The sequence below is a fragment of the Musca vetustissima genome, unplaced genomic scaffold, assembly GCF_032173495.1.
Source record: "Musca vetustissima isolate MV318-11 ecotype Yass unplaced genomic scaffold, APGP_CSIRO_Mvet_v1 utg4128, whole genome shotgun sequence".
In the NCBI taxonomy this organism is placed as follows: domain Eukaryota; kingdom Metazoa; phylum Arthropoda; class Insecta; order Diptera; family Muscidae; genus Musca; species Musca vetustissima.
Window position 1 is genome coordinate 1293 of NW_026873962.1, and position 15288 is coordinate 16580.

The 15288-nt window shown below is 34.6% G+C and overlaps 1 protein-coding gene across 1 annotated transcript in view; it reads right to left on the reverse strand.

The window, feature by feature from the left end:
• Positions 1–998: 998 nt before the first annotated feature.
• Positions 999–15288, reverse strand: part of LOC133329525 (AP-1 complex subunit gamma-1-like) — a gene marked incomplete at its 3' end in the record, with an annotated part of 142701 nt that continues 128411 nt past the window's right edge. The window contains exons 3-8 of the mRNA XM_061538003.1: positions 13040–13101; positions 8267–8408; positions 7962–8150; positions 5864–6102; positions 1904–1980; positions 999–1016 (exon numbers count right to left, since the gene is read on the reverse strand). Of these exons, the coding sequence (XP_061393987.1) occupies positions 999–1016; positions 1904–1980; positions 5864–6102; positions 7962–8150; positions 8267–8408; positions 13040–13101 (727 nt within the window). The remainder of the gene's footprint in view (positions 1017–1903; positions 1981–5863; positions 6103–7961; positions 8151–8266; positions 8409–13039; positions 13102–15288) is intronic.

The window sequence follows — 15288 nt, forward strand, 5'->3', positions numbered from 1 at the left end:
TTTTGTTATCGAAAGTTAGCGATATCGCTAACTTCACGCAGGTTAATTTTGTGAGAAAATATACAAAATGTTGTTGATAACTGTAATTCCTATTGAAAATGTTATCGATAACTATAATATCTATAGAAAATTTTATCGATAACTGTCATTTTAGTAAAAAAATATTAATAATATTTTTATAGAAAAACTTATCGATAAGAAAAGCATATGTAGGAAATATTATTTTTTATATTCCTTTATTTCATATCGAGAACAATAATTTCTATATAAATTTAAATTTAACAACAATAGTCGCTAACATTTGTGTATCATATTAATTTCTATAAAAAATAAGTTCGATAACTTTGATTTCTATAGAAATTATTGTTATTGACAATTCCGATAACAATAATTTTTATAGAAAATAGTATAGTGTTTCTGTGCAAGATTTCTATAGAAAATGTTGTCGATAACTAAAATTTCTATCGAAAATTTTATCAATAACAATAATTTTGTGAGAAAATATACAAAATGTTGTCGATAACTGTAATTCCTATTGAAAATGTTATCGATAACTATAATATCTATAGAAAATTTTATCGATAACTGTCATTTTAGTAAAAAAATATTAATAATATTTTTATAGAAAAACTTATCGATAAGAAAAGCTTATGTAGGAAATATTATTTTTTATATTCCTTTATTTCATATCGAGAACAATAATTTCTATATAAATTTAAATTTAACAACAATAGTCGCTAACATTTGTGTATCATATTTATTAATATTGTGCGGTTTTTTTATTTTGTGATAAAAGTAACCTATTTTAAAATATAGTGCATCTTGAAGTGAAAATTATCAACACCAATATTTTTTAAGAAGCAGTGCCAACATTTCTAACTCGACTAACTGACTACATATTTTTAATATTTTGAAATAAAAACAAGAACAATTAATTCGAATGAAATAAATTCAATTAAAACCAAAATGAAATCATAATGAAGTCGCATGGTTCATACCTCTCGGTTTCCGCTATCCTGGCAAGCAAATTACAATACAAATGGTAAACGTATTTTGGTTTGTTTTGATTTGGTTTAGTGGAAGCAGTTTTTTGTTTGTTTTGTTTTTGGTCAAGGAGGATTTAAAATGGAGAAATTAAAATAAACTAGCATTAATAATAATAACAATGATATTAGCATACATTTTAACAAAAGAATGTTAATTGAATTATAAAAATTAAAAAAGAAATTGAATGAAAACTATAAAAATAAATTATTATTGAAATTGAAATGCGCGTCAGCCAATTTTTTATGGTTTGGTTCGTTTGTTTATGTTGGAGGGGTTTGGGAGGTTTTATGTTGTAAGGTATGTCGCCTGAGTTTTACATCAGTTTAAAGTTTAGTTCGTTTACTTCACTAAACATTCAACATGCCAACACGATGCTATTGATTATTTTTAAATTAGTTGGGGCACATTTGCGTTCAATACAATAGCAGTCGAAATGATATCTTCTGATTACATTCCGAGTACTTGTTTTAAATGCTATTTGAATTTCTCACAACTTATTTGTAGTAGCAGCAGCAATAGTGGTGTAGCATGTGTTTCTGTGCATGGAAGTATTTTTTGTAGTCTTTATAAAATGCGAGAAGAAAAATGTCACTACTACAATCAAAAGATGCATTCCAATTGAATGGGAATAGTTCATCATTTTCTTTGATTTCAATTGGAAGCTATGCATGATTTATAGATTTATTTATATAGGTAAAACATATACACATATGCAAACGCAGCATTGTTTTGTTTTTTTTTTTCACTTTGAAGAATTATTTGTTTGTCAGTTTGTATTTAAGGCAGGCAAAGAAAACACATTGTGTGCCTGGCAAAACTTTTTTTTGTAAATAAATATACATATTTATATACATACCTTCTTGAAATGCATTAATGTATCCGCACTGTTTTCACACATTTCTGTTATTAATGTAACGCCAGTTATAAGGATACCTAAAATAGAAATTAAAACGGAGATAAAAATATGAAATACAATTTAAATAAAATCTAATATATACACGATAAGAAGATTTTCCAATGAACATTTTATCGACAACTAGATTTTCAACAAAAAATACTATCGATTACATGACATAATACCGATAAAAAAACTTTTTTACCATAACACCTTGACGATAAGATTTTATATAGAAAATTATGTCGATAAAATAATTTTTAATACAGTGTATATATTTGTTTCATCAATTTGTAGCAATTTTTTTGTACATTTTCTCGATAAAAACCTTATCGAAAATGTTCTATAGAATATATTATCGATAATAAATTTTTCAATAGGAAATATTATCCATAACAGATTTTCTTATAAAAATTATTATCGATAAAAAGATAGGAAATATTATCGATAACAATATTTTCAATAGAAAATGTCGCTGTCTTTACTTGTAAAGCAACAAGTCCAATTTTCGAGAAATTGAGATTTTTATATAAGGCAAATTACATCGATCTAAAAAATAAAAATACAGTTATCTCATTTGGTAATGTTGTTTTTTATGGATGAGTAAAGGCGCTAAGTCCAATTCATCACATGTCGCTGGCTTAACATCATGTAAAGGCTCTAAGTCCACTTTTCATTTTGAGGATTTTGGACATAATTTTCAGCCGAATTGACTGTAATTTGGTGTTTTAGGTACTTATGGGGAAGCTCACCTTCCAACAAAAAATTATCAATATTGGTCCAATATTGAGGGTACCGCCCATATAACGGTATCCCCAATATTCTAAATTTTGGTAGGTTTGGGTACGTTTTTCAAACGAACTAGCAGTAATTTTATATTTGGGACTCTGATCGGGTATAAAATGTCTCTACCAAAAAGTATCAATATTGGGCCGTGTTTTGCAGTAGCCCCCATATTACGTTACTCCCATTATTCAGTATTTGGGAATTTTAGGTACGTTTTTCAATCGAATTGGTTCTAATTTGATATTTTGGGTTTTCATTGTTGTCCAAACATCCTACAAAAAATTATCGATATCTGTCCGCGATTTGATATAGCCCCACATAACTGTACTGCCAATTTTGACAATTTAAGGAATTTTGACATCAAACTTCCAATAGCCAATAGTTTGACATTTCTTTTTATCTTGGTAGTAATTTACGATGGCATATCACCCAAATAAAAGTCCCATTCGATTTTAAGTATTTGACTGTGCACTTCATGGTAGGGAGTATAAAAAAGTTTGGACCTGCCTAACATAGCGACGTTTTTACTTGTTTTTTTTTTTCATATTTTTTGATAAATTATGATTCCAAATCTTTACTCTTTTAGATAATATTAACATGTAAAAAATCAAAATTATTGCAGTAATTAGAAAATATAATGACAGACAAGTTCTAAGAAAAAGACCTATGTCCATAAAAACATGCAAACATAGCAACAGAAAAAGCTCTAAGTCCCAAAAAAGGCGTGTATCTCCGCAAATACTTATTTTTTCATTTTGCCTTTACGCAATTAAATTACACATACAACACAAAAACAAATTGCATTTACAGATTTAAAGAATCTGTACTCAAAAAAAAGTTTGATTGTTTTTTGCCTCTCCTGTAAAATTGTGAAATATCGACTTGTCGCCTTTCAAGATAAGCCAGCGATATTATCTATAACAGATGTTTTTATAAAAAATATTATCAGTAACAAGAATTTTCAATAGAAAATATTATCGAGAACATAATTTTTGTGTCAACTCCGCAACGGCTGAATTTTTAATGTTGTTCAATAAGCGCTAGAAACCAATGATCGGAATACCTACACTTCACGGAGTAACCATTGAACATTCTCTGAAAGCCAATAACCTCGGAATAATGCTTGCCTACCATTTAACGTAAAAAAATACCACCAAGGAAAACTTGAGTGGATAAACTTAAAAAAATGCGTGTCTATAGCTGAAATAGTCCCCGTAATAAATAACACCCTTATATAGTCCTTGGAAAATGCATTCCTATATCTCAGATAGTACTTGAAAAATACCCATAAAAAGTCATGCCAACATTCTTTAAAATATCCACACATATAGCTCAGATTGTCCTTGGAAGACATAATTAAAAAACACCACTCCTATAGCTCAGATAGTCCTTTAAAAATATTCTTTAAAAAATCATGTCAATAATCTAGATAGTCCTTGGAAAAAATCCTTTAAAATATCCAAGCGTGTAGTTCAGATTGTCCTTGTAAAATTCTCTTTAAAATATCATGCCAAAAGTTCAGATAGTCCTTGGAATATATTCTTTGAAAAAATCAACGCCTATAGCTAATATAGTCCTTTGGAAGAAAAAAACATACCTATACCTCAGAAAGACCTTGGAAAATATTATTTAAAAAATAAACGCGCAGATATTCTTTGGAAAATATTCCTTAAAAATTCCCAGCCTATTATTTTAAGCATCTGAAAATATTATTTCAAATATTTAAGAATATTGCTGTTCTATTGCAGATATAGCCCATGGAAAATATTTTCCCCGCATTTTTCGAAATTCTGAAAATCATGGAAACAGCCGTTTTCAGAAGGGAGGTGATTGCATATGGCGGTCCTCAAGCGGTCCTCAAGGCAATCAAGTCACAATCTGTAAATTTTATATTAATTTATGACTGCAAAGAATCTCTGCCCGACAAACACTATCTCTCCATTAAACAATGTTGGGTTCCAGGTCAAAGTGATTTAATATGGAATGAAATAATCAATGAGCTTGTAGTTACGACATTGCCGGGATTCTTAAGACCCATGGTACAATAATACAAGGTAGGGCAGCATGAGTTGAATAGCAAAAAAGCAACTATGTAGGTGGTGACTTCTGCCAAATATAAAATAAATATACGCAACAAGTAATTGTGTTTATTTGAATTTTTTTCAACACATAGCTAAAAACGCGAAAAATGAATGAAATGTTATGATTTATTTTCAAAATCCGGTAGGGAATACCATGAAATGTTTATTTCATCCATAACTACGTAATTGCTTCCAGGCGACAATGATAATCCAATATATTTACACCCAATGTTATTGAAAAATGCACAAAGTTCCCAATATACCGAAATATAGGTGACACTGAAAAGTGAAACAATATTGATATTTTTTGATAGAAAGATCAACTACCCAATTGGAACTCATAATACCAAATTATAGCAATTCGTCTGAAAAATTTGCTCAAAATACTAAACTAAAAAATGTTCAATACCCACCATCCCAGGAGTAGTTACAATCCATGTGCAAAATTTCAATGCTCTATCTGAAATATTGTGAGCTCCATCGTAATTTCAACCGACATTGCTAATCGATATAGAATTTTATTCTGATCAAGTTCTAAATTATTGCGCGTGATATTGCAACAGGCAAGCGACCATTGCGAAACAGACATAGAATTTTATTCTGATCAAGAATATATAAGCTTTATGAGATGTCCTGTGAAAGCTCGAGGTGTTACGAAAAGATAAATTTAATATACACTCGACCTTATGACGGAAGGTATATCTTTATACCTGCAATAAATTTATTTCAATTTTTCTTATTTTAATATTGCCCGTAGCAATAATTTTTATAAACAAATTTCGCAGAATGTGACATTTTTTACTCCCATCTAAATTACTTTAACGTCATATGTCAAATTTCCTTGAAATCATACACAAAAAATTTCCTTGCATGCCCCACACTAATAAAATGTGAACTTAATTTCAATATAATAAAACCCTAATCATCATCAAATATAAAACAATACGAAACAAACCCACGCTATACCAGTTTAAAATAAAAAAGGAAAGGAAGTATAAAACCAAAAAAACAACAATAACATAGAAAAGAAACCCAGTAGTATTAAAATACTTACCATGATTTTTTTCACTCAACAGTGAGCGTGTGGCCGGTAAGAAAATTTCCATTAACTCGGGTACACGTCGAATAACACGAAAAGCACAAAGGATGGCCTTTTTACGGATGTATGTGTTGGGTGATTTCATGAGACGTTCTACCTCGCTGGCTAAATCACGTGCCATTTCAGGCGAGGCTATGGCACCGAGTGTGCATAAAGCCAAACCCACAACAAATTGTGTTGAACTGTTCAAATCACTGGAGGCGGCAACAAGACGATACATCATAGAAAGAAGAAGAAAAACAGAAACAAAAACAACAAAATCAGATTGATTAAAATACAAAAGAACTTAATTAATTTTCGCCTGTTGCTGTGTTGTCTGATGTGGTGGTCGGTCCGGCAGTGTATGTGTAGCAGGAGCCAGTAGTATAGTAGTGAGTGGTCGAAGGCTACCATCGAACATGATTGATACAATGCATGTACCCGCACGCACACACATACATCATGGATGGATGGATGCAGACAAGAGCGGTATGATAAAGACTCACGCAATACCCCAGAATGTAACACATATTTTTACCTTTTTTGCCGGTCAGTAGTACAGAGTGGACACAGTGGTTTCATTTTTGATATATTCACGTTTTGGTTGGTAATGAGGATAGTGGTTAATAATATATGAGAAGATCTTCTAGACTACTTTAGAAAAGGTTTTTCTTCGGTCCCCTATGAAAAACGGTTTTGTCCTTCTGATCTTATATGAGGAAGATTCTTCCATATTTTCCCATCGGTTTTGTGTGGGAAACTCTTCTAGTGTTCTGTGAAGATGACTTTTGTCTTCAATAAGAAAACTTGCTGGTTTTCCATCAGAAGAACTTCCTTATTTCTCCTAGTAAACTACCTTGCAACTTCTGTTCTTCTCTTAGAAGACGTTCTGGCCTTCTATGAGAAAACTTTTCTTCTAGTAAAATACCTTCCTGCATTTTGGGGGTATTATCTGGTATTCTTAAGGTCTTCTAAAAAAATACGTTCTGGTCTTCTATAAGAAGACCTTCTGGTTTGCTGAGAGACCTTCAGGTCTTCTTTGAGAAGACTTTGTGGCCTTCTATGAGAAGACCTTCTACTCTTCTGAGAGAAGACCTTCTAGTCTTCTAAGAGAAAACCTTCTAGTCTTTTATGAGAAGGCCTCCTGATCTTCTATGAGAATCATTCTAGTCTCTTATGAGAAGACATTATAATCTTCTATCTTCTGGTCTTCTATGAGAAGACCTTCTGGCCTTCTTTGAGAAGACCTTCTGGCCTTCTTTGAGAAGACCTTCTGGCCTTCTTTGAGAAGACCTTCTGGTCTTCTATGAGAAGACCTTCTGGTTTTCTATTAGAAGACCTTCTGGTCTTCTATGAGAAGACCTTCTGGTCTTCTTAGAGAAGGTCTTCGGTTCTTCTTAGAGAAGGTCTTCGGTTCTTCTTAGAGGTCTTCGGTTCTTCTATAAGAAGACCTTATCGTTTTCTATGATAAGACGTTCTGGTTTTCTAGAAGACTTTCTGGTCTTCAATACGAAAACCTACTGGTCTACAATGCGAAGACCGGTCTAAAAGGAGAAGTCCTACTGGTCTTCAATGTGTTGACCATGTGGTCTTCTGTAGTATGTGTGGAGCTTCTGTTCTTCTATAATACATTCTAGTTTACTATAAGCAGATCTTGTAGACTTCTATAAGAGGACTTACATTGAAACCCATTGATCTTCCATGAGAAGACCTACTGTTTTTTACATGAGAAGACTACTGGGCTTCATTGAGAAGACATGCTCGTAGAATATGTAGAATATGGTCAATGTGTTGAGCATGTGGTCTTATGTAGTATGATTGAAGCTTCTGTTCTTCTATAATACATTCTAGTTTACTATAAAAAATATCTTGTAGACTTCTATACGAGGACTTACATTGAAACCCATTGATCTTTCATAAGAAGGCCTACAGTTTTTTTTTCATGAGAAGACCGACTGGTCAACGATAATATAACCCACTGTGCCGCCAATAACACCACTGAACATTCCATTTCATAAGATTGTTTTTAAAGAATGCCAAAATATAAAAACACATCGAACACACAAAAACTTACTTCTTTAGACAATTTGTTATCAGCAAATGAACATCCTGACGTTCGTCCAACAATAACATTGCACCCAAATAACCAATACGTTTATCGGTAAATCTTGAGCTGGCTGTGAGTTTTAAACATTCCAATTGGCCGAAATGTGCCGGATAGCCCAACATGTGTATGTACAGTAGTTTTGCAATGTTGCGACATCTAAAAATTAAAAAAAAAAGAATTATTTATGTAAACGAAAGAGAGTGAAGGCAGGGGGGATAATAAATACTTAACACTAATTTCTAAATTAAGAGCATTTTGAATGAACAACTAACCTCCATACTGGATCCTCTTCACGGAAAGTGGTGCGTATGTAGGCACATTCTTTATTAACAACAGCACGTTCCTCGGCAGCTGTGCGAGCCGCACGTATCTGTCTTATGAGATCTCTTAAACGTGTAGGTGTCGGCATCCTCACTGTAAGAAAAAAAATAAAGTAGAGAGTAAGAAAAAAAAAATGAAAAATTGCATAAAGACATTATTAATGAAGAAGGAAGGAAAGGCGGAAAAAAGACGTCAGGCAATGTAGTGCAACAACTACAACTACTAAAACCCCCATCCATCGTCTGAACAAAATGCTATATACTACTCTTCCATAAAATTTATGTAAATTAAGTGTTTTTGTTTGTTCGTGTGTATGTAAGTACGTAGGTATGTTTGTTCGTCTGTCTGTCTGGTAGTTGTCTTGCTTAGGTGGCAGTTATTTAGTTTGGCTGCAAATTGTAGGGAATACAATGCTAATAGATTTGCATAATGTAAATTTCGGAAAAGGCTACTTTGTGTGTCAATTCTAATGCAGAAAATGTCCGTCATCGTGTGTATTTATAAAATAAATATCTATGATTGGTAATAAAATCAAAGAGACCTTGCGTCCTTTGGTGATTATTTTCCATCTATTTAAACATTTGACTTGATATGGTACCGTTCATTCAGTATTGAACTGTAATACGGATATTTTTCAAGAAGAAAATTAGGCTTTGAAGCTTTAGGCTTAGATTTCAAAAAAAAAAAAAAATATATATATATATATATATGCAGGCTACAATAAGGGCGGATTTTTTAAAAATATTTTTGTCAGCGTTGTTTTATTCACTGGTTCCATTAGAAGTACACCTTAGGTAGTCGTTAAGGCAATTCTAATTATTAGACCATTCGATGGTCTGGATCCGTTTCTAGAGGCCAGAAGTGAAATGGAGTTCAGACAGACCAGAAATGTGACTTGAATGTGAAGGGTACCACTGTTGACATCAACAGGAAAGATCCAATACAATTCATATCGACTGAATGAATATTGCAGCATTTTTTTCAGGCAGATAAATTAAGACCTTCGACTACGGACTGGTCATTTTGAAAACGAATAATAACAGCACAGTAAATTCAGACCTCTCCCTCGATATCATAAATATCCCTCCATAAGTCTATGACAGGGGTGTTTCCGATGATAACGCCAAAGCATGTAAATCATCGACAATTTTTTTGGTGTTGATGGACGAGCTTACCACTGTTCGGTCTATTTCTTTATAAGAGGTCTAAAAGACTTTCTCACTTCAGTAGTTTATTTATCATTTTCAGTGGGTATTTTATTTAAGACGTTAACGCGGTCAGTGGATAGTGTGGCTAATTCGTGGCCTTCCACTTCTGTGTGAGCCATCAGTTGGCACGCTTTTATATGCCTTTTATGCTGGGGCATCTTCATCCATTCTCACAACATGACCTACCCAACGTAGTCGCTGAAGCTCGAAACGTCTGACAATGCCAATGTCCGACAATAGATGGTACAACTCATGGTTCACTCGACGGTAGCGCAGATCAACGTAGATCGGCCCCATAGATCTTTCGGAGAAATTTTCTCTGAAACACTCCAGGTGCTGCCTCATCTACTCGCGCAAGTACCCATGCTTCAGATCCATACAACACTACGAGTAGTATCAGCATTTTCTAGAGTGTGAGTTTGGTGTGGAGGGAGGTGGCCTTGTTTCTCGACCATCGGTTGGCCAACACTATCCTCCGAATTTCAAAACTGATGTTATTAGTTTTATTTATGGCGATACCAAGGTAAATAAAACCTTTGACTACCTCGGAGCTGTAGTTCTCAAGTTCCACAGTTGGTCTGAGTCTACTGGACGTGTTGTGCGTTGTTACCATCAGATAGGCCTTCTCGCCATTTACTGCCAAACCCACTTTGACAGACTCCTTCCCAATTTATTCAAAGGTGGCGGTTACCGTTCACAATGTTCGATCCATTATATCGATGTCATCGGCGTAGGCGAGTAACATGTGTTGTCTGGTGTACAGAGGGCTATTTCTGTTCACCTTTGCCTCTCGTATGACCCGTTTCCAGCAGGATGTTAAACAGGTTATTGAAGGGTTCCGAGAGGTCCTTTTCGACTTTAACCGCTAACCTTGTGCTAGTTAAAGTTATCCGGAATGCCGAATACGGACATGGTTTTAAATACCTCTGAGCGGATTGGGCTGTCGAATGCGGCTTAATAGTCGACGAATATGCGGAATGTGTCGATGTGTTTTTCGTGGGTCTTGTCCAGGATTTTGCGCAAAGTAAAAATCTGGTCAATGGGGGATTCGCCAGGTCTGAAGCCGCATTAGTATGGTGCAAAAATACCATTGTCTTCAGTCGTGCACGCTGATTAGCACATATGCGATGGGAAGGATAATTATTCCTCTATAGTTAACACATATCGTCTTGTTTCTTTTTTTGTGCACGGGACACAGGATGCTGAGGTTCCAATCATTTGACTTGCATTCCTTTAGCCAAATTGTACTAATCAGCTGGTGCATGCTCCTGACCAGCATCGGCTGGTAAACCATCGGCTGGTATCTTCTCCACCGCAACAATTTGATACCAGAAGCAATTCAAAATGCTCCTTCCAGATCCTCAGCACGCTCTCTGTATCTGTCACAAGGTTTCCTTCTTCATCTCTACTCGATGGTAAAATTTCGGGAATTCGTTCCGACCACTGTACATCTCGATTTGCTCACTCTATCGTTTTTCTTGTTCTTTCTTCTTTTTTTCTGAAAATACGTTTCTCCTCTCTCTTTTTCTCCCGATAATTCTCCATCGCATTACGCGTTGCTACTGTCTACTGGGTTGCCCTATACGCAGCGTTTTTCACATCAGTAGGATTACGACATTCCTAATCGTAAGATGGATTTCTTGATGCTGTTTTTTGGTACCCAAGTGTTGCTTTTGCTGCAGTTTGGTGGCCAGGTGACCTTGTGTATATCGAAATGCTTGATCCTGGTGCTGCTAACTATCATGTTTTTTTCTGCCGCGAAGTCAATCAACCTCATGCCGATGTCGGATGTTTCTTCATGGAGGCTGAATTTTCCGACGGTGGGACTAAAAATATTTCCCTTCCGATTTTTGCATTAAAATCCCCTAGCAGAATTTTAATGTCATGACCAGGGCAGCGTTCATATGCAGAGTTTCTAGACGCTCGTAAACATGTCTTTGGTCTGTTGTTCATCTTTGTCTTCCGTCGGAGCATGGGCGCAAGTAAGATGTATAAGATCTTCGCTTTTATACGGATTATAGTAATTCGCTCATCTACAGGAGTGAACCTGGAGACGAGGTATTTTATTCTCCTATTAACCATAAATATGCAGGCAAATTCACGGCTTGTTTCATGGCAGCTATAATACAGGGCGTAATCATCTGATTTACTTACGCCAGACCCTTTCCATCGCATTTCTTGCAAGGCAATAATATCGGCTTTGTACATCTTCAGTACATCCGTCAAGGCGAAAACTGCGCCTGTTCAGTACAACGTGCGCACATTGCAAGTGTAGATTCGCAGATCGTGGTCCTTTATACATTTGCGGGGGTCATCAACATTGGGGGGTTTGTGTTCCTTTTTTTCGTTGCTTTTTCAAAGTATGAGGGATTTTCCGAGTGTGGGCAACTAACCCGACGTCTCAATCCATGGATGATGAAGAAAATATTTAACCCAGGTGACACCGCGGGGAGGTCAGTGTCCATAATTGAAATTAAAAGGGGATGGGATTAACGAGTCTAATAACACAGCTAACAGATTGAGTATTTTCATTTTGTTTAGGATAATTTTCTTTCGACGAGTGAGAAGAATGTTATAAACTTCTAATTTCCTTGAAAATGAAGTCTACAAAAAATCTGACTCAACAAAATATTTCTCGTAGGGAAGACATTTTCGTCAAAAGAAGAGTTTATCGCTGAGTGATGTGAAGCCAGAAACTTTTCAATTCCCTTGTTGCATTTTCGAATTAACCACCTGAAGAGTTGATCACCCGAACATACACAGGTGACTTTTCAATTAACTTGTTTTGTATATTTTCCATTTACCCACCTGTCCGAACAAAATCTAATCTGCAACACCTAATCCAGTCAATATCAATGTAAATGCAAGAGGCAAAAATAACAGCATCAGGAGGAGGCGACGGCAAAGCAGGCAATTGTCGGCATTAATATCAGTTCAAAAACTAGAAAACAACAAAAAACCCCAACGTAAAATGTCTCGTTTTTTTTTAATGTGGGTGGATGTGTTTTCTTTTTCTTCTGTGTCTTTTAGGATTTATGTATGTGCCATTTTTTTCGTGTGTTGCCGCTGTCTATCTCTCTATGTCGTACCCGTACCCGTTTGTTCAACGTCTCGTCTGCATCTGGGTACAAACCTTGTACACATCAAAAAGAGTTACGAAAAAAAGAATACTAAATGGCCTATCTATCTGAGAGGAGGTAAATTTCGTATGCATGTCTGTGTACGTAATACGTATATTTAAAATCCACAATTTAAGTGTTAATTAATGCCTACATTGCTCAATTAGCTGGTATGGAGGTAGAAGGCGAAGAAGAATAAGACGATAAAGAAAACCGGGCTAACAGATATATGCTGGTGACAAGATGAAGATGGAAAAAAGAGATGTTGTTTTCCTCACACCACCCTTTTCAAATACACAGACATTATTGACACAGTGATTTACGGCTGAGACCCCGGTGACAAAATTAAAGCAAATACACAAGACAAAATAATTTTTTAACTTGTTGGCAGACTTACCTCGCTCCACAGCCTCTGAAAAGGCTTGTCGTATTGTGGCCATATTAAAGGCCGGATTGAATCTGTAAATATTAAGAAAGCGGGAATCAAAATGGGGTTAATAGGGATGCGGTGGTAAAGGATATCACGTAAACCAAACAATAGCAACATGGTATAGGTGGTGCACGTAATAACATATAAAATAAAAACAACAACAAGAAGATTAGTCTAAATTAAATAAAATAAATAAATAAATAAAATAAATAAACTTAACACGAAAATATATATTGGGGCTATATCTAAATCTATACCGAATTTCGTGCAAATCGAAAGATATATAGGGACTTTGATACACCATCAACATTAAATCGGACGAAACTATATATGGGAGCTATATCTAAATCTGAGCCGATTTTAATGAAACTTTACACACAGTTGGTTATACTAACATCAGCACGTTGTGCAAAATTTTGTGCCAAACGGCCATATTTTGGAGCTTTGAAAATCGGACGAAACTATATGGGAGCTATATCTAAATCTTAGCCGATTTCAACGAAACTTTACACACAGTAGGTTATACTAGCTTCAGTACGTTGTGCCAATCGGTCATATTTTGGAGCTTTGGTGCCCCATCAACTTAAAATCGGACGAAACTATATATGGGATCTATATCTAAATCTGAATCGATTTTAGCGAAACTTTACACACGTTATGCAGCAGTGACTTCAATACGTTGTGCAAAATTTTGTGACAATCGGCCATATTTTAGGGCTTTGGTGCAGCATTTACTGAAAATCGGACGAAACTATATATTGGAGCTATATATAAATCTGAATCGATTTTAGCGAAACTTTACACACTTTATGCTGCAGTGACTTCAATACGTTGTGCAAATTTTTTTGACAATCGGCCATATTTTAGGGCTTTGGTGCACCATTTACTGAAAATCGGACGAAACTATATATGGGAGCTATATCTAAATCTGAATCGATTTTTGCGAAACTTTTCACACGTTATGCTGCAGTGACTTCAATACGTTATGCAAAATTTTGTGACAGTCGGCCATATTTTAGGGCGTTGGTGCACCATTTACTGAAAATCGGACGAAACTACATATATGGGAGCTGCTATATCTAAATCTGAACCAATTTTTCCAATTTCAATACGGTTCGTCCTTGGGCCAAAAAATGAGGTGTCCCAAATTTCATCCAATTCGGATCATAAATGCGACCGGTACTTTGTTTACAATTTAACATGGACAGACAGACGGCGAACGGACATGCATAAATCGACTTAGAAAGAGATTCTATGCATATTTTCAAAAGGAACCATGTGTCTATCTCGATCTCGTTTCCTTTTGCATGTTAAAAACATATGCACAAAGACATAATTCCATGTACCACAGTGTGGTGAAGGGTATAAAAACCTATTTTATTTTATATGCTGCATTTATAAAAAAAGCAAAATTATACAAAATATAATTGTTTGAAATTAAATTAAAAATTAATTTGGTTATCAATCATTTGTTTGTTATCGATAAGAGCAATTCATATTTCGTGATTCAATTTAAAAGCAATTATACAATTGTAATTGCCAGAAAATATACACCGCTAATTTCTTACATATTAATTTATGTGACTGATAATCGAGTTGAAGTGAGATTGATTAACGAATTTTATTGCATTTTCATGGAATTACCAAAAAAGATTAAAAATATATTAAACATGTGTTACTAAAGTGCGGAATATCTACTACAATAATACTTAACGTATGTAAGAAATACGTCCTAAAAGTCTTCGTCAATGTAAATACATTTACTGAGATTTTCTGCAGTCCGAATATTTTTAAAAGTATATAAAAAATCCTATAGGTCTTTAGGATACATGGTATTTTATGTAAAGATGACCCTCTACACCATAGAATTCCTTTAATATGTTCCTATAGATAATATAGTATATTCCTCCCAAAGTAGAATACTCTCTATTGATAAACACTCTCCAAAAATGGAGTATCTGGCAGCCGTATCATTCTATAAAATTTTAGGCGGATGGAGGAGTTGAAACGATTAAGAATGCCGTTAAGTTCGATCGGGCTGAACTTTATATTCGCTTCACAAGGAGGTGGACTTTTAAATTTTTGATTCCATGGCAAATTTTCGATGGAAAGATTTGACACACAATGAGAATAAAATTAGAGCCAATTCGGTTAAAAACGAACGAATATTGGGTGTACCGTTATCCCCAAAAGTGTGCCGATAGTGATAATTTTTG